The sequence below is a fragment of the Drosophila guanche genome, unplaced genomic scaffold, assembly GCF_900245975.1.
Source record: "Drosophila guanche unplaced genomic scaffold, DGUA_6, whole genome shotgun sequence".
Taxonomy (NCBI): Eukaryota; Metazoa; Arthropoda; class Insecta; order Diptera; family Drosophilidae; genus Drosophila; species Drosophila guanche.
In genome coordinates, this window is record NW_022995745.1 from 3,074,265 (window position 1) to 3,099,809 (window position 25,545).

The window sequence follows — 25,545 nt, forward strand, 5'->3', positions numbered from 1 at the left end:
AAGCTGAAGCTAAGCCGCGACTTAAGCTTAAACTATGTGCAAATGATCACACGAAATAAGGCAAAGAAAAAACAACAACTACGAATATTTGGTAAATTTTTAATAACCATAATTAAGTGTTTGGAGCATGACAGGAAATTGCATAATTTGTTAGCCATCCCCTCCCCCTACTCACCGTCTGTCCCATACCCTACACCCATACCCATTCCAGCTCTCTTCCTCATTATGCAAATAAATACTTTTGTACCCGACAGAGTTCCCCCGTCAAGAGTTCTACAATATATCACGTTCGCATGGCAATGGTGTCTCGCCATGGAGAACAAAAGACACTGACGTCAGAGACGAGAAGAATCCAAACAGTGCTGAGCCGTACATTCTGTTGATTCCATTCGAAAGAGCTGCCAGCTGGATTTTCAGTGAAGCATTTCCCAGAGAGGCAATCATGAGAAAGATTCAATGCCTGCACACGGAATTGAACTCAAATGTTTGTTTTCTTTACAAATGTGTCCATTCACTTAGGGGACATTTTTTGCAGTGAATCAGCCAGAAGAGCGGAGTCAGCAGATTTTAGTTATCTCAAAGGCATCTGAAGCTCTCATTTGCCGCTTTGATCGAAAGGAAATGGCTCGACAAATTGAGTAGAGGGGAGGGGAAGTCGAACCCAGAAAAGCAAACAAATGAATTCCAAAACAAAAACAAACAAAATTGTGTCATTAAACAAATAATAATAAAAGCAAATATTGTCATCCAGCAGACTTGAGTAAAGGGTCAACATTGTGAGGAACAAAAATGATTAAGAAGATACTTAAAAAGCTATAAACTGTATGTACATTTATTTGTAATCTTTTTGTAAAATCTTAACTAATAAATACAAATAAAATGCAGATTCCCAGGACGTGCCATTGTTGTCTGGGTATTGATGCATTTTTGATGGGAAAATATACAGCCCGTGGATACATTCAAATGATTATGGAAAACCCTTTCCATTTGCCACAGTTTTGGGCCAGACAATGGCTACGTATCCGCATCCCCCCACAACAACAACGGAGGGGGTACACTTTTACTTTCGAGTTTTTTGGTTAATTGCACTACTTAGACAGCAGCTGCCAGTCGGCAGCCGGCAGTCAGCAGCCAGCAGGCGGCGTCACTTTCCCAAACACACAATAAAAGAAATAAAAAAAAAATTAAAAACTAATAATAACAATATAATAATCGTACTACGCTTTTGAATGGCGCACACAGAGGGCACACCACTCGTGAGTGTATTCACTCCTTTTGTGAGTGAAATTCGATTGGCCACTGTGGGGGGGTGACATAATGGGTGCATACTGGGTTCGACTTTGCCTTCCCTCTCTCTATCTCTCTGGCTGTCTGTCTGCTGTGTGGCTCCTTGTAATTAATTATTGTACAATTAATTGTGTGATTAATCAATTTGCCATCTCATGTGGCGGGGAATCAAAATGCGTTACATGATTATAAACATGGATAATTGGGTGGATGGGGAATGGAAGACCAAACACCGAAGAAGCATCAAGCAGCAGGCAGCAGCAACCCAACCCGATCATTAGATGAAAGATACATAAATACGAGTATCGTATCGTATCTCAGTTCCTGTTTGCATTTCCTATGCGGATATGAAGCGGCAGGGAGGGGAATGAATGCAGGAAAAGTTAAAAGCATGCAACCAAAGGAACGTTGCACTTCCTTTAAAGTTTAAACATATATTTATGTATCTATATTATGGCTTGCAAATATATGTATTTACATGCACTTATTCTTCATGAATAATTACTTAATGAATACTAAATCTTGTGTCAATGTGAGATTTTTCTAGAGTTTCTTAGGTTTCAATTTCCTTAGAAAAAATGAGAAAAGCTTTTTCCCCGCCTGTCCCTGTCTTCAGCTCTTTGGTTGATGCATTTCTTTTGCCTTTCGTTTAGTTTTCGTGCTTTGAGGGGCATGTCCATGCTATTTATAACCCAGTCAAGGATATGGTTTCATTTCAAGGTCCCCAGCCACAAAGAACCAAAGAAAAGCGACAGAGTGCTGGATAGAGGAGGGACACCGGACTGCTGGCGAAAATATGGAAACAGAAGAAAAGTCACTCAAGCGACACTTTTTGCACGCGTTCCGCTTTTCCGAAATAACGAAACGCACTTTTACATAAGACTCACGATTTACTTTAAACAGCAACAAAAACCACAACAAAAAAAACATTACACAAAATACGAGTACGAGTCTATATAATTTCCAGATTGATTATGATGTGAGCCCCCTCTCCACTCTCCCCTGCCCTCGTGCCCTAGGTGTGTGCGTGTGCCAGTGAGCATTTTCCAAAAAAGTTTTATTTTCTTCATTTCTTTTGGCATGCTTCCAGGGCATTTCGTATGACAAAAACGAACACAAAATAAAGATCAAACGATGGAGGGCACAGATATGTATGTACATACATATGTAACATATTCCTGCGGTAGATCAACCCACATCGAAAATAATACTAAAAGAAACTGTACACAAATATCCAATGAATGTATCTTGGCAGCTGAGTTGGTTTCTGGATAACACAACTACAGCCACCACTCACAAACAAAAGTAATCCTTTATCGGAAAGAAAAGTATAAATTATGTTGAAAGTGAAAGTACAATTTGCATCGCACAATTTGTGGCAAACTGTTGCATTTTTCCATTATTCAACATTTGAAGTTGCTCATTAGATTATTCAAATATAAAGTAAAAAGTACTAGAATTTGAAGCTAAACAATTTCCCGAGATTTAAAAATTAATTAATAAGTCACAAAATGATTTCTTACTGCAACACATTCTTCTGTATTTTTCTGAATTTTAATGTACTTATTTTTGTATAACAAATGGAAATTCAATCGAAAATTTAATTTCAAAATCAGTTGAAAGTCTGGAAAAGCAATTAATCAATTGGTTATGTAGATCATGGAAAGGTAAGAGTATCATTTTGTTTTGTTTTTTTTTGCATTGGAAAGGTTTGAAATTGTTTCCTTGTGTAGCGAAGTTACTGTAGACTGGGACACACGCAGAGCTAAACATCCGCTCGAACAACGGGTCGTATGAGTAGCGTCGATTCAATTGACAGTTTAACAACAAATTACACAACACAGCGCAATAGAGCAAAAGTGAGAGAGGCAGAGGCAGGGAGAGGCCATCGGGGGGCAGACAAAGCATAGATCCAGAGCCCAGTGCCCAGAGGGGCGGCCTCATTAAATGCTGCCTGAGTGGAAAATGTAAGCTAATTATTTCCCCTCTGGATTTTTTCCATGATTGTTGCATTTTTGCATGCGAATAGCAGCTCCAGCTGTTGTATAATCCCCCCCCATCAAGGGATGGTATGGGGGGGGCCATGACAGCACACAATAAAAATAAAAATAAAACTATACTAAATGCAGCCTACACCCACAGCAGCTTAGACTTCATCGATAGATGGGAACTTAATTTTAAATTAAAGCACAAAAACGAGAAGGGACGTGTGAGACGCTTCTTATGCGTCACAACTTTTATACCCGGCACTCAGTACTACATCTGTACTTTAGCGGTTATTTGTCAAATTTTACATTTTTTTTCTTTATCTGTCATCTACATCAGCAACACTACTCACGCCAACACGCTCCTTTAGCTCGCCACCCTCCCCTAGAGCCACACACTGCAGAGTCAGGGCAGAGACGTGTCTGCGCGAAGCAGAGTGTGAATGAGAGAATGTGCAAAAAACAAATATAAGCTGCGGGACGGGGTGGGTTTAGCCACTGCAAATTATTTTCTTCATTGTGGCCATAATAATGATCCAATCGGATCCCAATTTGATGATCTGATTGATATGGTCATTACCTACGGAATGGCGTTTTTAGTTTTCTTTTATCTTCAAAACTATAGGTTTGGGAGGTTTTCGCCCTTTGGCGGGAGCGGAAGGGGCGAGGATAATTTTTGAAAAACACTGGTTTCAGTGTGAGCATACAGCAGTCTGGATGCAAAATTTGGTGGCTCTAGCTCTTATAGTCTCTGAGAACTAGCCGACAAACAAGACGGACAGACGGACGGACGGACAATCAAGAATATATATACTTTATGGGGTCGGAAACGTTTCCTTCTGTGCGTTACATACAACCGTTATTTTCCACGAATACAATATACCCTATTTACTCTTCGAGTACAGGGTATAAAAATAACAATAAAAATAAATGGCTTACCGTAAATTGGTAATGGATGGTAATCTCTGGATGCCCCTCGGCACCAAATCGAGGCATTGCGAGACGCAGGTGACAAAGCGTGTAATTTATGCATAACCAATCCAATCAATAACAATAACAATAGTGCCAGATTCCCCCCATCACCAGGTGAAGACATCAAGTGTCTGCCCCCCACATGCTCCATTGTGCCTCCCGATGTGCCAACACAAAATCCACAATCCAACAAAGGGCACACAAAACAGAGCCAAAATCAAAGAAAACCGTCCAACAAAAATTTAATAGCTTGACGTTAATGGAAATTGTTTAAGTGGAAAAAATGCAACTGCAACTGCAACCGCAACTTGAAACGGCAGTTGTAGCGGCATCTGGCCACAGCCAAGGCGCCTCTTTCCCATAATGATAATTATATGTCCATAGAATGTAAATATATTTTTGTTTTTGGCATCTGTTTTCACCAGACGACGCAAGACGAGTCATCCTTCCCAGACATTGTCATTGTCATGGCCAGAAGAAAACGCATCCAATCGAATCATCATCAGAGCCCGCGACTGTCTGGCAGTGACATTGTCTTTCCGCTGGACAGGGGAAAGGCGAGAGGTGAGTAAAAGGTTTAAGAGATTCCGCTAATTCCGGACTCATTTTACGAGTCGTAAATGCTTGATTCTGCTGCCTTGAGAGTCTCAGAGAATACACAGAAAAGTGCTTGAATTGTTGTTAATTTGTGTTTTTAACTTAATTATTGGAATGTGTGTTTTAGTGTTTTTTAGAATGTATATATACTCTCTGGTACATCTGTCTACTGCATAGTAGTGAAATATGGCTCTAAAACGAAGCAGCCTGTGATTAAAGTATTCAATTTCAAACAGTTGGAATGCTTTTTGGTCAAGGCTGAAATTCCTTTACAAGGTACAAGAATTTTTGATATATTTTTTACAGTCTGCTGCAAGTGTAAATCAGAGAGACAAATATCATTCAATTTCGATTGTTGATTGACTGCTCATTCTTCTTCGATAATATGTCGAAGGATACAACTTTTCAGTTCTCCAGAGACTGCAGATCGAGCGCTTTTCTGTTCCTGTTTATGTTTATCACCCCCCCTCAATGCCCTAGCAAGCATTTGGCATTGTTTTCTTGGTGTTAATATTGCTTGGGAGATTCATAAATTTTCAATTTCTGGCTTTTGTGTGTTTTGTGGCTGACACAATTTCGCAGGCATTTCATTTGGTTAAACAATTTTCGCATACTCCCTCCCTCCCCTTCCCCACCGCCATCACCCATGTACACATTCCCATTGTGCGTTCAATAAACTAAACTATTGTTAATGTTAATCGTATTGTTGTTTTTGTTGTTGCTGATTGTTGTTTCTGCATTTGCAATCATTGAAATTTTTCGTTGAATTTTTAAGTTGTTTTTGCTGTGCAGCACAAAGTACGATATTTGTGGCATCTCCATTGTGTGTGTGTTTGTGGCAGTTGCATTTGGGTCAACGGGTGAATTATGCATGGAAGGTCTTACCAGGAGGTGCCCATCCACAATCCACAATCCACAATCAACAATCAACAACCAGCAGGCTGCTGTGGAAGGTCAAAAGGCGACAGCGGCTCGATCAGACACGATCGAACACGATCTTCAAAAGTACCACAAAAATATTCAAAGTCAAGTTCATAGTCAGTTCAAAGCCACAACGAGAGATGAAACAAGGAAGCAAACGCAAATGCAAACACCGTCAACAACTGTAAATGTGTAGATGGGGCGCAGGCACAACAGCTGTTGAGTGCCACCTGCATACCCCCCCCCCCCTTCATCCAACACTGCCCTGCCCTTCCCTTGGACGTGAAACGGAACCACTCTTGAGGCTTCAGTCTGCAGCTTCCATCCTCGCCGCTGGCAATCAATCCACTTGACTCCGTGAATGATCCATTGATGCTGTACGTTCAATCGTTCAATCGTTCATCGTTCATCATTCACCCTTCGCACGCGTTTTTTGTATTGTTTAAATATTTAAGTGCTGAGCCGAGCCACTCCTACCCCCTAATAGTCTGTTTTCTGGCCAGGCATTGACATTGGCCTAAATTTAATAAATTTTTTTGTTTTTTGGTTTCGTTTCACACACAACAATTTGTTGGAGGCTTAGAATTAGACGTCGCGACGCTGCTGCCGCGTGGTATGACACATCTGTTCCGCAGAAAGCTGCGATGATTTCATTGTGATTCTCTCCCATCTCTCGCTCTCGCTCTCTCTCTCTCTCGCTCTCTCTCTCTCTCTCCCTCTCTCTTTCTTTCTTTCCTTACTTGAATTTTGTGAATTTTTTTAATGGGTTTCTACAACTGATTTTGGCCAGAAAAGGCGCACATTATGAGGAAGTCGTCGTGCCACACGGGCAGGCACGCTTCCACCAATAAACGACACAGAGCCATAGACGCATTCATTGTACACCTTCCATTCCGCCGTCTTTGCACCACATTACTTTAACAATAGCAGAAACAATAACAGAATAAATAAGCGCAGATTATGCACAGTTTATGAAGCGACTGAAGGATGCCCATCATTTGAATCCAAAGATAAATTAAATGATTAAATGATGGAGAAAATAGAAATATGCAAATAATAATACAATAAATAAATATATTGAAAATAACATTTGTTAAAGTTTCTGCTTAAAAGATTTCTGGTGATAGATCATGGCCATAAATTAATGAATATGAAAGTTAATACAAATCATAATTATTTCCCAAACCTAATTCCCCATTCTGAATGTTTGGTCTTTTGTATGCAACAAACCAACCCACCAACCCAGCACGATCTACGATTCTGTACATTAACAGGGTAAACCTTTAACTGAAACAACAGTAGCTGCAGTAGAGCCGACACAGAGGCCTATGGAGCAGAGCAGAGCAGAGCGGAGGAGCTGAGCAGCTGATTCAGAGTCTCTCTGTTGATTCTACTTGGCGTGTGGCCCCTATGCCCGTTCGTCCAGTCATAAACTGGTTTAACGACTTCCAAGACTATAGAACAGAGACACAGATGAAGTGTTGGTTGGCTGGCAGGGGGGAAGTGCGTCAGGTAGCAGCTGGCCCTGCCATGTCCCATGTCCATTTTCATTTCCATTCGCATTTCCAATTTCAGCTACACAGATACAGAGCAACAGCAACAGCAACAAAAATGATAATCAGACAATTGAGGCTGCACTTGGACTTGAAATTCATTTAATACTCCGACCGTGAGTCAGAGACCTCCCCCCACGACAAATCATCAATAGATCGAGAGAGAGAGAGAGAGAGAAAGAGTTGTCCTACCGCTGTCCACAAGTACTTTTCCCGACCGATAAGATAATAGTAACAGCAACAGCCATAACGACCGATAAAAGACAACTACTGCTGCTTAGTCAGAGCCACTCCAGACAAAGAGGGTGAGTGAGGGAGAGATAGGGGGGTGCAATAAACAATACATGGAAGCATCAGAATCAGTGCATGGAAGTTGGCAAAGTGTAAATGATTTAATATACGAGGCACCCAGGCACACCACACAGGCAACCAGGCAATTGGCAATCCAGTTAAGAAAGGCAGCTAACTGTAAAGAAAACTGCCTGCCAGCTGTAGATAAAATTTAATCGCTTATGATTGTTCATTGCGATTGTTCCATATGTGTCTGGCTATGGCATGGCATGGTATTCATAGTTTAGGCTCCATTTTTAGTGGCAAGAGCAAATCGATCATTTAGCACCCCAGAGAGATACATACATATGTACAAACGCTGAATGGCTGAGCTGGACTGGGCTGGGCTGGTTGCCTTGCTTCTAATTGGCAGAAGCCTCGCTTTGGCTGTGGCTTTGGCTTTGCCTTTGCCATGCATGTGCATGCCCGTGTGTTTGTGTGTGTGCAAGTGTTTGCTATCCCGCTTAACGGTCGTTTATAACGAGCAGCTGTAAAGCTGAAATCAGCCACTGCGCGGGGTGTATCGAGTAGCCTCTCTATGGAGCACCTGGAGCAAGGACCTGCAGCAGCAGCAGCCAACATTCCCATCCCATCCCATCCCACACATCCACATCCCATTTCCATTTCCATTCCTCTCCTGCGTTGTTGTTTGACTTTTGCTTTATTGATTTTTAGCAGCAGGCAGAGACGACAGGTTCCAACACTCGCACAGGCACGCACGAGCTCGCTCGCACGCTCGGAACCAAGGGAAAACACACCCTTGGCTGAATCTGTATTTTTTTGTGTTTGTGTATCTGTATCCCTGTAGCCCTTGGATACCAAGACAGTAACAAAACCGCCTACAGCCAGAGTTAATTAGGTAAAAGGCGACCCGGCCCGCTCGCCACCACAAGCAGCTAAGAGCTCGGGCCCATGGTCCTTTTATTTTCGGTTGCCCAAGGATGTCAGGGGACAAGTTACATCACTTTCAAATGCGATTCATTTTCGAAATGGAACTCACTTTGTGGCTCAGCAGCAGTTGATTTCGGCTGTTCGTGTCTTAACAATATTGCACACCAGACGCGCGCGACACTATCAAACCACAAGAGCACGCAAAAAACACACGCAAAAAAAATAACACTCAGCGCCACCTTGCTGTGGCACGAACGGTATTAAGGCGACTTGACTCACGGCGTAACGGGCGGTTCTGTGCAGTGTGACCGCTGCGTTTTCGATCAAATACATCCGCCTGACACTCAAAAACATACCAAATATATCGTCGCAGTTTAAAGATATACCGCAAATATACCGATGAAAGTTGAATTTCTCAACTTTGATATTTGATTAGATTTAACAAGCTAGTTCGAACTTTTAGCACTGAACATGTAACTTAATCCGATTGATGAATTAATTCTACACAAATTAGCTAATTTTAAGATCCCCTTTTATTGTATTTTTTATGAAATGAGCATTAAACAGAAGAGGTGAAAAAGAGTAATTTTTTACATGGTAACTACACGGTCACGACACATTTGCTACATGTAAAAAACATATTCATGGAGGAGCAACCAATGCAGTGCGGTTCTTTTTAATCAATTTCATCATTCCCTGAAACTAAATTTTGGAGCTACATTAAATTATAATCTTTCCATAAAAATGTCGATATTTTTGTATTCGAACCTAGTCTTTTCGCTAGTTCAAAAAGGCTAAAATCATTTCAACAACTTTATACGGTATATTTACGGTATATGTTCAAAATTGGAAGGTTGTTTTGAGTATCAGGCGGCATATATTATCGATAGCGGAGAGCGGTCACACTGCCTTTAAACTCCGTTCCAAACATCAAAAAATAGCAAAACGAGACGCCAAACAACTGGATGCAATTTTACAAATTGCCCTCGATAATCCTGTAAAAGGTAAGATCAGCTCAATGGCCCCTTGGTTATTCGGAAGCCGCCGTTTGTTGGCAACTTCTGTAACCAGTTGTTCCGCTCTAAAATGGCGGAATTTACCGAAATCCGCACATCGCGTCATTTTTTTTTGCGTCTGTTGCTGGCGCACTGGCACTGTGCCGTGGTTTACTGCAATTCAGATAAATTGTGCCTGTGTGTGTGCGTTTTTTTGTATAAGCCATGTATGTGTCTCGTCTCCCCCGCAGCATCATCGGCAGCCGGTGCTACCCCAACATTACAGATGTCCTACTTTGGCGTCTACATTCCGCCATCCAAGGCTGGCTTCGAGGGCACCGCGGCCCAGTGTGCGGGCTCCATAGCGGCGGTGAATATCAAGCCAGTCCCAGAGTCTTCGTCGTCGTCGGCCACCATCAACAACACGACAGTCATAGCAACAGCAGATTATCCCAATGTGGACAGCTATGAGGATCCCGAATATCCACGTAAGTGCGTTGTTATTCGCTCCGGTTTCGGTTACCGTTTCATTTTTTTGTGCTTGTTTTTTGTTTTCTTGTTTTACGGTTATACGCTTGTTGCTTCCAAAGAGCGCGCGCGCGGTGTGTGCACACATCCATGACTAAGTGCTTTTGTGTGTGTGCGCGAGAGCAATCCCAAGAAATTCTCGAGGTTTTCGCAGCTGTTTCGCTCGCACAGTCGATTCCCTCCATCAATATCGGATCGCCCGCCCCTACATGGCCGTAAACCATTAACAAAATGTCGCAAAATGCAATTACACGGCGATCCCACACCCCTTCCCAACTGCACCTACACATCCGTCGCGATGTTACTTTTCTCTCTTCCTTCGCCTAATCCAATTAAATGCGTTGTTTACCAGCGATTAACTCTGGGCCTGGAAAGCCCCACACCACCTCCGCTCCCATCAACAGGACCTTGGCCTGACTTCCACCCACCACGTCGCACATTTATTGCTGCCTTTAGCATTGCGCATTTTACCTTACAAAATATTCTTCACTTTTCGAGTGTTATTTATAAAGCCAGCTGCACAGAGAGTGCTGCGAGCCACCAAAAAATAAACCAGCCTGTGGTGTGTGCGTATGCGTATGCCCCGGATCCAATATTTATATATCCCCAGCTAATGTGTCGAATTCTGCCCCGGAACAATTGTGTTCCCTGTCCCTGTCTCTGTCACTGTTTGTTTGCCCCAACCAACGCCAACAAAAAATGCAACAAAATTCAGTTGAAGTGTCGTTGCCCACCAAATAGAAACAAAAGAAGTCTAAAAGAATGCAAAACATATCATAAACGGTATGCCGAAATTGTAATACCCTCTTAGTATTTATTCTGGTTGCCTTAATTTAGTCCTGTACTTTAAATGGATATCTTGAGTGCAACCTGTTCTGTGCTATATTCCATCGATCTTTAAGTGTGTATTAGATTACAGTTCTGTTCTTGGTAAAAATTACATTTTTGTTGTTTTACCAACACTGTTCTCTTGCTATCTCTTTCTTTGATAGTGCATTTCTCGTATGAAATCAATCTTAGGGTAGGCTATATATCGCCTTGATACCATAAAAATACTATTTAAATTTCGAAGAAAGATATTCTAATCCATTAAAAGCTTGACTTGTTGCTTGTTCGATCAGAAAAGTAAGCAAGTTCTGTAGAATCGTCGGTGAAACGTCTGAAATATGGCAAAACAGATGGCAAATGAACAACCAATTCGGCGTAATTTGCCCGTCTGCCAAAAGGCAGGGCAATGTTGCCGGCACTTGTGCCAATAACTGCGTCACACGCACCCCAATAGCGCGGCGACCTCTCCCGTGCCATCCATCTCTCTGCTTTTTTTGTGGTTGTTGCTCCCTCTGAGCATTTGATTTTGTTTTGCTTACCACATTTCGCGCCTCATCTGGCAATCATTCCACTCATTCGTCATTTGTCTGTCGCCTTGCCATTTCCCACATTTCGTTATTCTCTGCCATTCGAATGGCGTGACTAGTCGCGACCAGTGTAGCGTCTGCTGCTGTTGGTAGCTCAATTTATTAATAATATAAGCACCTCTTTGATTCTGATGTCAAAACCACCCACAGCCGACTCGCCTTTGTGGCTGATCTTTACCGACAAATCCAAGGCACTGGATGTGCTGCGACACTACAAGGAGGCACGACTGCGTGAGTTCCCCAATCGCGAGCAGGCTGAAAGTTACGTGCAGTTTGGATTTGAGAGCATCGAATCTTTGAAGCGTTTTGGCAAGGCCAAGCCAGTGAGCAGTAAGTGCTGACAGACACAGAAAGATTGTTGTGTATCTAATCTAAAGAATTTTTCCTTTCACAGAGCCACTAGCGATGAGCAACAACTTTAAGGCGTCGTCATCGGGATCGACAGACGGTCCGTACTCAACCTCTCCCACCGCCATCAGCAGCCTGGCTGCCTCCATGTCGAGTCGGCTCGTTGTGACTCCACCTATAGCTTCGCTGCCCAGCATCAGCATCAATATAAGCAGCAACAAAAGTGCCTCCAATGTATCGATCAATGGCAGTACTACCACAAACAGCCACAGTAACAGCAACAGCAGTGGGACTGGGCCTGGGACTGGGGCCAAGCATGAGGCAGGAACTAGCAGTAGCAGCAGCACCGGTGAGCGTCCACCATTCCGGGCACCCAGCAAGCAAGAGCTTGTCGAGTTCCGTAAACAGATTGAGACTGGTAACATCGAGCGAGTGCAGCGCATTGTGTGGGAGAATCCCCGATTTCTAATCAGCAATGGGGACACACCCACCAGCCTAAAGGAGGGCTGCCGCTACAATGCCATGCACATTTGTGCTCAGGTCAATCAGGCGCGTGTCGCCGAAACTCTCCTCAAGATCATTACCGATCGCGAGTTCACACTTCAATATGCCGGCAAGAAGGCCACCGGGGAGATGTGCGCCACCCTCAATGACAATCTGCTCGACTACTATTTGAATATGCCCGACAAGGCGCGCGGTGAGACGCCCCTACATTTTGCGGTCAAGAATGGACATGTGGCCGTCGTTGAAGTTCTCATTTCGTATCCACAATGCAAGTCGTTGGCCAACTTTGAGGGCAAAGAGCCCAAAGATGTGAGTCGTAAACAAAGTAAAATCCCTGTTACAATCTCGCTAATATCTGTCTCTGTCACACAGATCATTTGCTTGCGTGCACCACATGCCGCGCCCGAGGTTTTCCAGAAGTTGTTGCTACTCTTGGGAAATCCGCACTATGTGCCCGTGCTGAGATCCGCGGCCAATGAGGTGCCGCCACAGGTGGGCCAACCCTTTACGCCCAATAAACCGCCGGTGAGTAGGAAAGGAAATGTACTTAAGGCAAAACATTAATCTCTTACCATTTATGTAACCATTTAGAACTTGCAGCAAAAGACAAACGAGCACGAGGGCCTCACCACGGACTTGACCATCAGCGCATTGGCGGGACCCATGTCGCGGGAAAGGGCCATGAATTTCTATCGTCGCTGGAAGACACCGCCACGCATTGGCTCTAATAATATGTCGCCGTTGGCCATTTCACCATTTTCATCGCCCGTGAAGGTGACGCCCACCAAGTCAATCTTTAATCGCAGCTTGAATGGCAATGGCGGCGGAGCAGGTAGTTCGTCGCCTCTGGCATCCTCACCTTCGGGGCGACGTACGCTCTTTAGCCCAAAAGGAGTGACCACCAGCTCGCCAAAACCATTGCTGCTCGATGGCAAGGATTGCGTGAACAACAACAATAATAACAACAACTGTCTGATCAAGCCAATGGGTGGATCAATGGAACTGCCAGGCACACCACTACGTCAGATGAAGCCGGATTTATTTATGGCCTATCGCGAATCCTCACTCTGCCTTGATGACAGCATGCTGGAGATCGATGCGAGCATGCGGGACATGAGCATCAGCATGCACAAGAGCATAAATTTGTCGCAGATGAACGATAGCTTCCGCGAGCGTCACATTAAGAACTCGGACATTGAGAAGGGCCTGGAGGTGGTGGGCCGACAGCTGGCACGTCAGGAGCATCTCGAGTGGCGCGAATACTGGGACTTTCTCGACTCGTTCGTGGACATCTCCACACCGGCTGGCCTGGAGAGACTGGAGGTCTATCTGCAGAAAAAGGCCGAGCAGGCGCAGGCCGCCGAGAAATCCGATCAGGAGTGGAGTTTTATCCAGTATCTGGATATGGTCACAGGCGATCAGCGGCAGCAGCAGCAAAAGCATCGCACGGGCAAGGCTGTGGCGTCGCCGGCTGCTGCTGGCGGTACCACCACCCAGGTGATGACGCCCTATACATGCGTGGAGAAGTCCCTGCAGGTGTTCGCCAAGCGCATCACCAAGACACTCATCAACAACATTGGCAACATGGTCTCCATCAATGACACCCTACTCTGCGAGCTTAAAAGACTGAAATCGCTGATTGTTAGCTTCAAGGACGATGCACGATTCAACATCGTGAACTTCACCAAGGTTCACTCCCGCATTGCCCATCTGGTGGCTAGCTATGTGGACCATTCGCAAGAGGTCAACGTGGCCATACGCCTGCAGCTGCGACAGATGCTGCGTCGTCTCCTTCAGCTGCATGATGAGCGGCGCGGGCATCTGGGCTGCGTCTGTGCCAGCCTCCTTCTGATGCTTGAAGAGGCCCCCGACCATGCCGTTCAGCTGCCTGATGCCCTCAAGACGGAGGCTGGTTGCTTGTTCGCCTGGCAAGCGGAAGAGTCTTGCGCCTGCATTTGGGATGCGAATCTCAGTCGAAAGACCAGTCGACGAAAGCGCACGGAATCGATGAAGCGTGCAGCAGCCGAGGTTCAGGATTCACCAGGACCGGGTTCTCCCACAGCCACAGTGGCAGCAGCTGCCAATGTTTTGCGTGCCAAAGTCCAGGACGGGGCATGGCAAAATGTCGACAACGACGATGATGAGGATAGCAGTGATGAGAATTGCTTTGTAAGTGGAAGCCCATAATTGAAAGTAACTTTTGCTCAAATTGTATGGCCACCTTGCAGTACGATGCCCTAGATGCTCCGTGCCCGGAGCAGCAGGTTAGCAGTAGCGAGGATGAAGAGCAGTTCCATACGCCGGACCAGTACATGTCACCGCGTGCATCCATCTCTCTGGAGACTCGCTACGAGCTGTTTATCTTTGGGTGAGCTTTAAACATGAAATCACCATAATAATATCGAATAATAACCGAAAAAACCCTTGCAGTAAGGAGCCAACCAAGCGCGATTTGGATGTCCTGAATGCCATTTTCCATGTGGATGTGGAGAAGGAAACACTGCCGCATGTTCATGCCTGGAAAGCGGTCATGGAGAACTATCCCGAAGCTGAAATGGATCTGTAAGTCATCTCTGTTCCTTTATTCTGAGTTTGCGCTCTCACAAAAGTGGTTCTGTTTTGTTTCTTTTTTGCACGCAGTTTCCCATCGCCTACGAAGCCAACGCTTAGCCAAAGCTCGATCCAACCAAAACGCCTGTTTTCCACACCCAAACTCAATGTGGTGTCAGCGCCACCATCGAATGGCCTGGCGGCTGTCAGTGAACCAATTCAGAATCCAGTGTGCCAGCCAGTAGCTGCCGCACCAGTTGCCTCCCCAGTGCCAGCATTTGCAGCGGCTGCAGCGGCAACCGTGTCGCAGTCATTCCATACGCCAATCAACAAAGTGCGCGGCCTGTTCAGCAAGTATCGCGAAATGCGGCCGACTTTTGACGATGATTCGCTGCTCGTCAATGTAAATGGTGGGCGGCTGCCGTCACGCCGGTCATCGCTGACCCTGGACGACAGCAGTAAATAAGGATATTGCGATATCCTTTTGATACACTGCACACATCCCAGCCCACTCTACAATTTTGTTCATGTTGTGCAGACACTCGTTCGTTCGTTCGTTCGATCAGTCGTCCCACATACACATATAGTATATATATATATAAATATAATCAATAATCAATAAATCGAAAGATCGTGTTTGTAAGTGTAAGCTACGTTGATCTAATTATCGTATTATATAAATATATTTTTTTTATACCCGTCTAAATGTCTACAGAAATAAAACGCAAAAGTGAACACTCGAAATGTACATTACTGTGAAGAAACAAACAAATAATTTAAACATAAACTAAATAATCAACAGTATTCGTGTCTCAAACCAGACCTGATCCTGAAATACAAATTGATAAAATATATACAATTTAGTTTGAATATATCTTACCTTTATCTATAAGCGTGTCCGAATGCCATCTGTAGCTTCCTTCTCGTTGGGTTGGGTTGCGTTTTTCTTTTTATATAACTATTACACCGAAGTGTCCAATTTTAAGTGCAAAGAAAACAAATTTCGATATTATTCTGCAGCGATATTATTTTCCAAATGGATTGAAATTAGTTTAAGAAATAATAATTAAATGAAGTGAATGAACTTTTAATATTTTCAAACCTTTTTAAATTAGCAAAAGTTAATTTTTGCATTAATTTTCATACAATAATATATGTATGTACTTTCCTTTATTGCTTTCCTGTTCTGTCGCAAGTTCTTACATAGTCAATCATCTAGATAAATAGCCCAGATCAAATGCTAATGGAATATATTTTGAAACGTTTATTAATCCATGGAATTTTTCGTCACATGCAAAAGTGCTTGAATAATTGTATAAATCATATTTGATAGAAATTTAACCCATTTAGAGGGACATCAAATGCATCATTGAAATGCAATTAAACCTAAGAATTTGTGTGCCAAATAATTCAAAAATGTAGATATGGATTCTCTGGCCAGTTCAGGCACCGCTTAGTCGCTCACACTCCTCCAAGCAGATGTTTTCTGGTGCTGCTGTCATTGATGGCCTGCCTGATGTTCTGCTGATTTTCGAGCAGGCTTTATTTGTTTCGTGCGGTGGTGGTGCTGGCGGCGCGGCTGGTCGTTGGTTTTTCCTCTTCGTTTAAAGGGATCATCTTCATATTTCCTGGGGTCCTGGCTTCTTGGGGTTTGTGCTGGGGTTTGGATTGGGGTTTTGGTGTTGGAGTTGGTTTGCATAAATTTGGTATCGGTCTGCCAGTTTGTGGAGCCGGAGGTTGTGCGTTTGCCTTTGCTGTTCTCAAATACAATTTCTCTTCCAGCTCTTGGAGTTCCTTGGTTAATTGATTAGCTTTTTCCAATGTTATTGGCGGATCGATGTTTCCACTTAGGAGCCACTTGATTTTCGAAATCCTCTTTTTTATAAAAGTACTCTGACCCCCACGATGGGGTCTCTTATTTCTATTCACAACTTCGATCGGTTTTTCGGCCATTTTAAAACTTTATTGATATTAACTGTATGTTCACAACCACAACACAACCACAGCCAGAATGTATAGGAATTCTCTAGATTTATTTCTCCTTTTTCTTGCTATGTAGCTAGTGACAAACTTCCAGAGAGGCTGGCTGTTCTTACGCTGCCCTTGCTGCGAAGTTGAATGTTACGTCTATGCCATTGATTCTCATAATTGAGAGTGTTGATTCGGAGTGCTCAAAGTCAGTTGAATCAAAGCTCACCTCCTCAAGAGAGTGGGGAGTAGAGTTCGCTCGTGGAGCCCACGAAGAGCGTAAGATTGCATTTGAGCTCGTACTTTTGAGCGTGTGTATTTGGCATTGATTACAGTCTGGGAGGGAGTATGATCGAAATGCATGGATCAGCAATTATGCGTCTATGGTATGTGCTCGGTCCATGATGCTGTATATGCATTTGTGTACCTATGTAAATATGTATGTTCTTTTCGTTAGTCGAAAATAAAGCTGCAGGGGCACCAATTTCTAGTCACAATTCTTTGGCTTTTATTTATAAGCATTAGAGAACAAAGCAGGCCGTTTCTGTCAGTTAGTTAGTTACAAGCCGCATTCGAAACATATTCTAAATTATAGCTCCTGAAAATCATCTAGAAAAATAATTCCGAAACATCAGCATTCAGCATGCTCCGGAGAAAGTGCAAGCCCGCAGTTATGACTCAGTGCCGTGACTGCTGGCGACTCTACCAAGCGACCCCAAGCCACATGCAGACGGTAAGTGTTTATGGTTGATGGCCAATGCGGGTAAGTTTGTCTATTAATGAATCTTTACCTCCAGCGCCAGTTCAAAGTGGCAGTTATAGGAGCAGCCGGTGGCATTGGCCAGCCACTGGCTCTGCTGCTGATGACCAACAAGCTGGTGACAGAGCTGGCCGTGCACGACCTCGAGGATACCACGGGCTTCCGCAAGGACCTGTCGCACATGGACTCAGGCTGTCAGGTGAAGGCGTACTTCGGATCAGATCAGATGAAAACGGCCATCAAGGGTGCCGACATCGTGATGATTACCGCGGGAATGCCACGAAAGCCGGGCCAGACACGCGACTTCCTGTTCGACACAAATGCCCCCATAGTGGCGAAGGCTGCTGCCCTGGTATCGGAGCACTCGTCCCATGCGCTGGTGGGCATCATCACCAACCCAGTGAACGCTGTGGTGGCCGTTGCAGCGGAGGCAATGAAGAAGTGTGGCAGGTATGACCCTAGGCGTCTCTTTGGGGTAACCACACTGGATGTGGTGCGGGCCGAGAAGTTCATTGGGGACCATATGGAAATCAATCCAAGAAAGGTGCGGATACCCGTGATCGGCGGACACGCCGGCACCACCATCGTACCCATCTTCTCGCAGTGCCAGCCGCCCTTCGAGGGTGACAAGGAGTGCATCGAGTCGATCGTGAAACGCATTCAGACTGGCGGCGATGAGGTGGTCAAGGCCAAGGCCGGCAATGGCTCCGCCACGCTGTCAATGGCCTACGCAGCCGCCCGCTTCACCAACGCCTTGATGCGTGGTCTCAAGGGCAAGTCCTGTGCGCCCGAGTGCGCCTACGTCCAGTCCGACGTTACCGACTCCCCGTTCCTCTCCACTCCACTCACCTTCGGTCCCAGGGGCATTGCGAAAAACCATGGCCTGCCCGAGTTGGATGAACGCGAAAAGGAGCAGCTGAAGGTAGCCGTTGACGCCCTGAAGAAGTCCGTCTCTACGGGTGTCAAGTACATGGAATAAATGTCACTCTCCCTCCGATAGTGCCATATCTAATCCAAGCAACAAAAGCACAGAGAAACTTCAGAGACAAATTTAACAAAACAAAATTTTAAATGTGAACCAGAAAATAATTTCGTTTCACGAATCTTTGCTGCGGCATCCACCTGGATAACTATGAGAAGAGCGTCGAATAGGTGGTGATGGGAATTGAGTTGAAGTCTCGGAAGAAGTTGCGTCTATCTCCTACCATTCGCGTTCGCGAAAAGCAGATTAATCTCGATGTCCAGAGTCGTTGGCCCACAGCGAGTGCAGGAGTCATTTCGGCGGCACCCAGCTGGACCGCTTTCAGAAGGGTAGCGAGTAACCCTACCCTGGATGGATACACTTGGTTTGTGCTCCGATTCATTCTTTCCCAACTAATCAATTTCATTAATTTACTTTAAACAAAAACTTTACTTTAACAGTTCTGCTCGATTAGAGGAACAGTCGCATACAAGGTCTTCGCCGGTAAGTCACTCTATATTGATGATGAATCGGAGATGAGAATAAATATTTGCAGGAATCCCCGCAAAATTGTAGCAAACATCCATCTGGGGTTCGAGTACCTTTCACGGATGCAGAAACATTTTACAAGTGAGTTCTCAATGCAAATTGATGATATTTCTGTGCTCTGACTCTGTTCCCATTTGCAGCTGCTCGCTACTCTGCTGATGGACATTCAGTTGGGTGCCGCACAGATGATTTTTACACTCGCTGGTGTTCAATGACTTGCGGATCGGGGACCAGACGCTTTTCGAGCATGCCACACACACACTTGCCACTTTGTGTCCTGCGGATATCGCTGGCAGGAAGGACATCAACGCAATCAACTAACTCAATCCAGCCGAACACCTTGGACCCCAGTCCAACTCCACACTCAACTGCAGCTATTGACTCTTCTGCTGATGGGCATTCAGATCGATGTCGCACAAATGATTTGCACCAAATAAAACATTTCCCTCAAACTAATTGATTGATGTTGGCTGGAGATTGGCCATGGTCTGTTACATTTCCAGCGGCTGACGTCAGACTTCGTCTCAGACCTCAACTCCTGCTGTAGTAGCAAGTTCCTTATGCGTTACGGGTATATTAATAACGTGTATGGCCAGGTTTTTGCATCAATGATTTCTGCTTTCGGTTTGGGTATTATGGATTCTATTCTTTGGCCGATAATTTAGTCGCGTGAACCGAACCGAGTACCCAACCCGTGAGTTCAACCCACAGCTAAGGAGCAAGCGTAACAGATTCTCGAACTCACACACGTTCCAACTGCTGTTCGTGTTAGAAAGCAACAAGTTAAGTAATTCCACAGCTGAGGGTTACGAGAGTGTGTGAAGCATTCACTCTGATATTTGACAAATATTTTATTTATAACCGATCTACTCATAGAACAGGCTCATTGGGTGACAGACTTGGGTGTACATTCATTTGCTGCGCTATGTTTGCGACAGCGATCGATGTCTTGCCCGGTGGGTATCTGCTTCAGCTCTTTCCAGAAAAACTCCTCCAATAGCTGGCCATTTTTGTAGACCGGATGGTCAGGCTTATTGAATTTGAAGCAATTGTGAAGGATCAGCATTACGTCGGACACCGCCTCACCGATATGGTGGTAGAAATTGTTGCGAAGTCGTTTCTTTATGGTCTGTAGGCCCATGGGCTTCACGACAATCATGTAATATTGTGGCACCTCGAGCATGACCACGTCCACCGGTTCCAGGAAGTCCTGGCCGAAGTCACTCCTGGCCGCTACCTCCAGTATAGCTATCTCGAAGCAATTCAACTTTTTTGAGTACTTGCCCAAATTGCTGGGCTTTGGTCCCACCATGGGCCGAACTCGAGTCAGTACACGACCCGGTACGGGTTGAAGCTGGAGCTGAGGCTGGATCAGAGGCTGTTCCTAAGGGCACAATGTCATTGGAAGTTTGATTGTTAGGAATATCTTTCTTACTGGCTGTGTGGTCGCAGTGCGAGGGCGTAAGGAATAGGTTGAGGCCCGGCGTGTGGGCGGAGCAGGGGCAGTGGGAGGGCGCAGTGGAGTGGTCGTGTAAGGGCGAGGTGCGACCAAGCGTAATTTTCTGAACTTCTTGGGTACCTCAGCGTGCGGATACTCGGGCCCCTTGGGAATGGTATACAATCGCTCCATGAAAAACTTCTCCAGGAAGCAGCCACGCTCATAGACCATGGTGCCGCGTAGATTGTACTGAAAGCAGTTGTGAAGCATCAGCATAAAGTCGGACACAGCCTCGCCCACATGGTGGTAGAAGTGATTCTTCAATCGCTGCTTTATGGTGCCCATGTCCATGGGCTGTGCCACGATGGCGTAGTAGTTCGGTGCCTGAATCACTTCCGTGTCCACAGGCTCGCGAAAATGCACAGCGTATTCATTCTCGTACAAGTCCACCAGAATATATTTGTAAAAGAAATGCATCTTGTTGGTGTATTGACCATAGTTCGAGGGCTTTGGAATCACCGACGGCTGCGCGCAAGACTCCAGCCGTAGGTTGACGTATGTACCATCTGAATTATCTGAATCATCTGAATAATCTGAACTATCTGAATCCTTTGTATGTTGAAGAGGACGAAGTACCTTGTATAACGAAGTAGCACACACTTTAAGCATTATTCTTAACCTTACCATCGTTTTTTATTTGAGGAAAATTAATTTAAAAGCGCCTTACTTTACAATCGAAACAATCCAAACGAAATGTGCAGTGAAAATGAATTTACTTGGAATTTTCTCCGATTCTGACAGTTGGCAGCTAGCCCACGACGATTCACAGCACTGGTTTTAGTGCTGTAAGATAATTTCTAGCTTCCCTAGCCAACGTCACAGTCATTAGTTTCTGCCCATGTGTGGCCCATTTTGCACTGATCTGATGATATGCATAAATAAATAATATTAATTTTTGTTGTGTATTGTAAGAAGAAACTCCAAGGCTTCCCTTGTGTGTCTGCTACAGTCTGAATAATTTTCAATTAATTGAACATGAACTTGAACTACTATGGGAAGGGGGCTGTGGCAGGGGCTATGGGTTTCCGGCTCTAACGGCAGTTGCGTTTTGGCTACTTTTTTTTCTACATCAAGGTGGCTTTTGGCTTTAAATCAAACAAAGTCCTAAACCACATTAGGAAACGACTGGCTAAAGTTATAAAAATTCAGAAAAAATTCAGTTGACTTTCTTTGTTACTGCATATACAAAGCGTGAAAAAATGTCCAACATTCGCAATTTGAGCGCTGAGGAGCGCGTGGTCTTGGATCGTTGGCTACAACGCAAAGGCATCCAGTTAACTTATCGCAATGCCGAGCAACTTTGCGACGCACTGCAAGTGGCAAGGATGTTTAACATAATCCAGCCAGGACTTGAAGATCTCTCCAGCTACTCGCCGTTCCTTAGCTTGCCGCTGAACTTTTTGAACTGGCAAATCTTCAATCATCGCGTCCTACGCAAACTGGACATGGGCGTATCCATGGGGGATCTCGAGAAGTTGGCTCTGGGCTGTACGGAAACCGTTGACGCTTTGCTCTTCAATCTGATGGCCAAGGAGTCCAGCTTGAAGAAGAAAGAAGATTAGAAGGGCTGCTCCCATAGAAGCAGGGCAACCTGCTAGACGGGGAACAAAAAACACAACAATCTATTATAATTATTAAATAACCCTGTTGCAATGCATACTTTCGTGCTTGGATATTTCTTCCACTTTACTTGCGAATTCTGACATAGCCCCCTTCGAGAAATTGTGGCTGCGCCCTTGCACCAAATCGGCGTTTGCAGTCAGCTTCGGAAAAACGGGACTTCTCTCGAGGTTTGACTCTATTTCGTTGCGTCGACTACCTGCTCTCTGCTGATCTATGTGTGTTGTTGTGGGTGGGTGGCTGAACACAGTTCTCGAATGTTCTGTTAGACCTCTCGCTCTCTCTCTCTTTCGTCTGTGTTTCGTTGTTCTTCTCATGTTTCTGTCTCCCGGGGTTGGCTTTTGTCACTGTTGATGCAGCTGCGGAAGCTTCGGCTTGGAGGTGATCATCTGGCGGGTTTGCGGCTGGTGCTACTTTTTTTGCGGTTTTCGAAGATCAGTCATGAATCTGAGTAGCCGTTTTGTCAAATATAAAGATCCATAGAAACTATTCAAAAGTGTAAAAAATGTAAGTATTTTAATTAAACATTTTCGGCTTTTATTTATCAGCATCAGCATGTATAGGTACCAGCTAAAATTAACAAATTTAACCAAGTGTCGCTTCTTTTGGCAACTCTGTAAAGCGACCAAAAACCAAATGCACCCACAGACACAGACGGTATGACACTTAATCGCCAATAATGATTTGTCCATCGATTCTGTCTCTCCAGCGCCAGTTCCGGGTGGCGGTGATAGGATCAGACAGGTGGCGATGAGGTGGTCAAGGCCAAGGCCGGTAGGGGCTCCGCCACCCTATCGATGGCCTACGCGGGCGCCTACGTCCAGTCTGACGTAACCGACGCCCCCTTCTTTTCCACCCCACTAACCTTCGGAAGGAAAGGCATCAAGAAGAACCACGGCCTGCCCAAGATGAACGAAACCGAGGAGAAGCAGGTGAAGATGGCCGTCGAAGCGCTCAAGCAGTCCGCCGCCAAGGGCGTGGAGTACATGACCAAAATGAGGTAACATGAGTTACAGGAAAATGTCGATTTTTCAATAAAATAGAAATGAGTATACAATGAAAATGGCTTTTGTTCAAAGGTAAATTATAGGCTTTTTGAGCAGGATAAGTTCCTAATGGGATCGAATATGCTTCTTTCGTTGAACTCTGAAATGTATACTTAAGGTATTCACTGTATATTGGCACCATATGGGCTTAATATTGTAGTCTGAGAGGAAACTTTCGCTCTTCAACTTTTCAAAATGCTCGCCCAAAAGGAGAGAACAGGACAAGCAAAAGAGAGCTGATGGCAGCTAAAAGCGATATTAGTGCAACAAATTGTAGCAAGCATTAAATGTGGAAACAATTTCGTAATGGTTTTGTGTCCAGTGTTACACATTAAAAATACCCTCTTAAAATTTCAGAGAAATCCAAGATCTAAATCATAACATAGAGTTGCTTGAGAAGAAACTATTTTAATAGTCTTTCCTTATTTATATATTTTTGGCAGATCGGAAATCATTTCATTTGCCGCCCGAAATATGTGAGTGTCGTGCAATATACCCGCTTGTGCTGGACGAGTATTGGGTATAAAAAAGAGCCATGAAAGCAATTACCATTAATCACACACGAGAACACACAGACAAATAAACGGGCAGTCGGATAGACGGACGGACGGAGAGCGGACTGGACACGTAGCGGACATGGAGACCAGCCTCAAAGGAACATTATTCGCCACCGATCGATCTTGGTGCGCAATGCAAAACAAGAAACTGAAACCAGAAAGCCAAAGCATCGGGAGTAGCCGAAGCACTTAACACCCTTTTAAAACGATCGTATTAATGGTTATAGCATATATGAATACTCGTGTTCCGCTCTTTTGACTTTGTTCTCAAACAATCAAGAGACTTTCTGCCAGGGTATATGAAAAGGAAAAACTTTTATCGAAGCCTGGTATACCCTCAGTCATAGATTCTGTTCTGCCTGCCCACCCCTCCAGTGTGTGTTTCCTTGTCGAACTCATCCTCGCGAGTCTCGCTTACTTACTCTAAATTTCTTATTTATGAGAGTGTGCTCCCAACGATGGCAGCGTTAATACTCATTGATCGTGAATCATCGAGGGTGGATTGGTTCTAGCACCTAGTACCCTATTGACACGCCATTGATATTGCCTCTGGCAAGTAAGACTAATGCCGGAGGGTATCTTCCTGTCGTGCCCTTTTTTTTTGTTGGAGTAAGCTTTATTTTTTGCTCATCCTCTGCATTTGTCAACTGAGTCTGAAGATTGGATTGGTGGCGCCAAGGGGGCTGGGCAAAAGGGGTGAGACTGCGACCATGCCAGGCCAGGCACCAACAAATTTGTTTCAATTGCCGTTCGTTTCGCTCAGTGGTCGGGCAACTTTTCAATGGCAGGCAGAGGCCTTTGACAAATGATCGCCGATAAGAAACCGAAACCGAAACGAAACGAAACGAGGGAGAGAGCAGATATTCAAAAACAAATTCCGTTGAGAACGGCGTGGAAGGGGTCGGGGCAGTGGCGGCGGCAGTGGGAACCAAAAGTGGGTCGCGATCGAGTTTCGATCCTAGGAGAGGTCCTAGAATAAACCTTTGGCTGCCTTTCTCTTTGCGCCGGCAGGTGCAGTGATCCGACTGGGATCCTTGGCTTTTTTTTTTCTCCCAAGCTAAACGTAATTTATGCTCAGGGGCTCCGCTGACCGTTAAGGTTTTCTGCAAGAACGAGGGGGAGCGCCAGGGGAAGCTGGAAAGGGCCCTGCCCTGCCCTGCCGACTGGCGCCAGTCGGCTGAAGGCTCCTGCTGCTGCTGCTGCTGCTGCTGCCGCCGTTCCTGCTTCACGTTTATCTGGCCACCGCCATCAGGGTCAACTCAATTCGGCAGTTCTTTTGTTCAGCTTGGACTCGGTTCGGGTTTTTGGGGATATTTTTTGTTGTTGTTTTTTTTTAGGGCTTGTTTTGGGTTTGAGCTGGTCTTTGGATGGATCCAGTGCAGTCCAGCCCGCTCTTTTTGCTCCGCTCTTGTGCTCTTTGTGTAACTTGAGAACACTTCATGTGTTGGCTGAAGCGAAACAAAGAGCGCACCACCGATGGCCGGCGATAGCTGAGAGCCAGAGTCTGGCTGGGGCCGGCCGTGTCAGAAGTTCACACAAAACTTGTGAAGTTCCTTCGGCTTGTGCATCCTGGCGAGTGGTGGAGTGGAGTGCAAGGCGGCGCCGGAAGCTGCTCAGACAGCCGATTCGGACCAACTTCAGCTACGTTCGACCAATTAGCTGCGACCATCCGACCAGCCCATACATCCAAAGCAGCTGCACTCTGCCACA

At 45.1% G+C, this 25,545-nt stretch overlaps 4 protein-coding genes across 6 annotated transcripts in view; 2 read left to right on the forward strand and 2 right to left on the reverse strand.

Moving 5' to 3' along the window:
* The window catches only part of LOC117581477 (serine-rich adhesin for platelets), a 29,081-nt gene extending 20,251 nt beyond the window's left edge, over positions 1-8,830 (reverse strand). For both annotated transcript variants that reach the window (XM_034268716.1, XM_034268715.1), the window contains exon 1: positions 8,646-8,830. The gene's annotated coding sequence lies outside the window, so the exon portion shown is untranslated. The remainder of the gene's footprint in view (positions 1-8,645) is intronic.
* Positions 8,831-9,415: 585 nt separating this feature from the next.
* LOC117581475 lies at positions 9,416-15,551 on the forward strand. The gene is made up of 9 exons (XM_034268712.1): positions 9,416-9,540; positions 9,783-10,019; positions 11,625-11,804; positions 11,869-12,635; positions 12,699-12,851; positions 12,918-14,495; positions 14,555-14,694; positions 14,757-14,888; positions 14,967-15,551. The coding sequence occupies exons 2-9, from the start codon at positions 9,818-9,820 to the stop codon at positions 15,340-15,342; spliced, it is 3,528 nt and encodes a 1,175-aa protein (XP_034124603.1). The 5' UTR covers positions 9,416-9,540; positions 9,783-9,817; the 3' UTR covers positions 15,343-15,551.
* A 2,002-nt stretch (positions 15,552-17,553) lies between these two features.
* On the forward strand, positions 17,554-23,251 carry LOC117581481 (malate dehydrogenase, mitochondrial-like). Of its 2 annotated transcripts, XM_034268723.1 has the most exons (3): positions 17,554-17,577; positions 17,642-18,424; positions 23,066-23,251. In XM_034268723.1, exons 1-3 carry the CDS (start codon positions 17,569-17,571, stop codon positions 23,234-23,236), a joined length of 963 nt encoding a protein of 320 aa, XP_034124614.1. In that variant the 5' UTR covers positions 17,554-17,568; the 3' UTR covers positions 23,237-23,251. The 2 variants fall into 2 exon arrangements, with proteins under 2 accessions (XP_034124614.1, XP_034124615.1); XM_034268724.1 differs by lacking the exon at positions 23,066-23,251 and having other exon boundaries at positions 17,642-18,836.
* LOC117581480 (bromodomain-containing protein 3-like) lies at positions 19,980-21,311 on the reverse strand. The gene is made up of 3 exons (XM_034268722.1): positions 21,237-21,311; positions 20,550-21,161; positions 19,980-20,498 (listed from the first exon to the last, which is right to left on the reverse strand). The coding sequence occupies exons 1-3, from the start codon at positions 21,237-21,239 to the stop codon at positions 19,998-20,000; spliced, it is 1,116 nt and encodes a 371-aa protein (XP_034124613.1). The 5' UTR covers positions 21,240-21,311; the 3' UTR covers positions 19,980-19,997.
* Positions 23,252-25,545: the final 2,294 nt, after the last annotated feature.

What these genes read in the sequence shown, in the direction of transcription:
- LOC117581480 (XM_034268722.1), bottom strand. An exon ending in GCACTGCGACCACACAGCCA is followed by an intron (nt 20,499 to 20,549) that starts GTAAGAAAGATA and finishes TTGTGCCCTTAG; the next exon opens with GAACAGCCTCTGATCCAGCC.
- LOC117581475 (XM_034268712.1), top strand. Translation starts at nt 9,818, where the DNA reads ATGTCCTACTTTGGCGTCTACATTCCGCCATCCAAGGCTGGCTTCGAG. An exon ending in TGAGGATCCCGAATATCCAC is followed by an intron (nt 10,020 to 11,624) that starts GTAAGTGCGTTG and finishes AACCACCCACAG; the next exon opens with CCGACTCGCCTTTGTGGCTG. An exon ending in CAAGGCCAAGCCAGTGAGCA is followed by an intron (nt 11,805 to 11,868) that starts GTAAGTGCTGAC and finishes TTCCTTTCACAG; the next exon opens with AGCCACTAGCGATGAGCAAC.
- LOC117581481 (XM_034268723.1), top strand. An exon ending in ACGTCCAGTCCGACGTTACC is followed by an intron (nt 18,425 to 23,065) that starts GACTCCCCGTTC and finishes CAGTCTGACGTA; the next exon opens with ACCGACGCCCCCTTCTTTTC.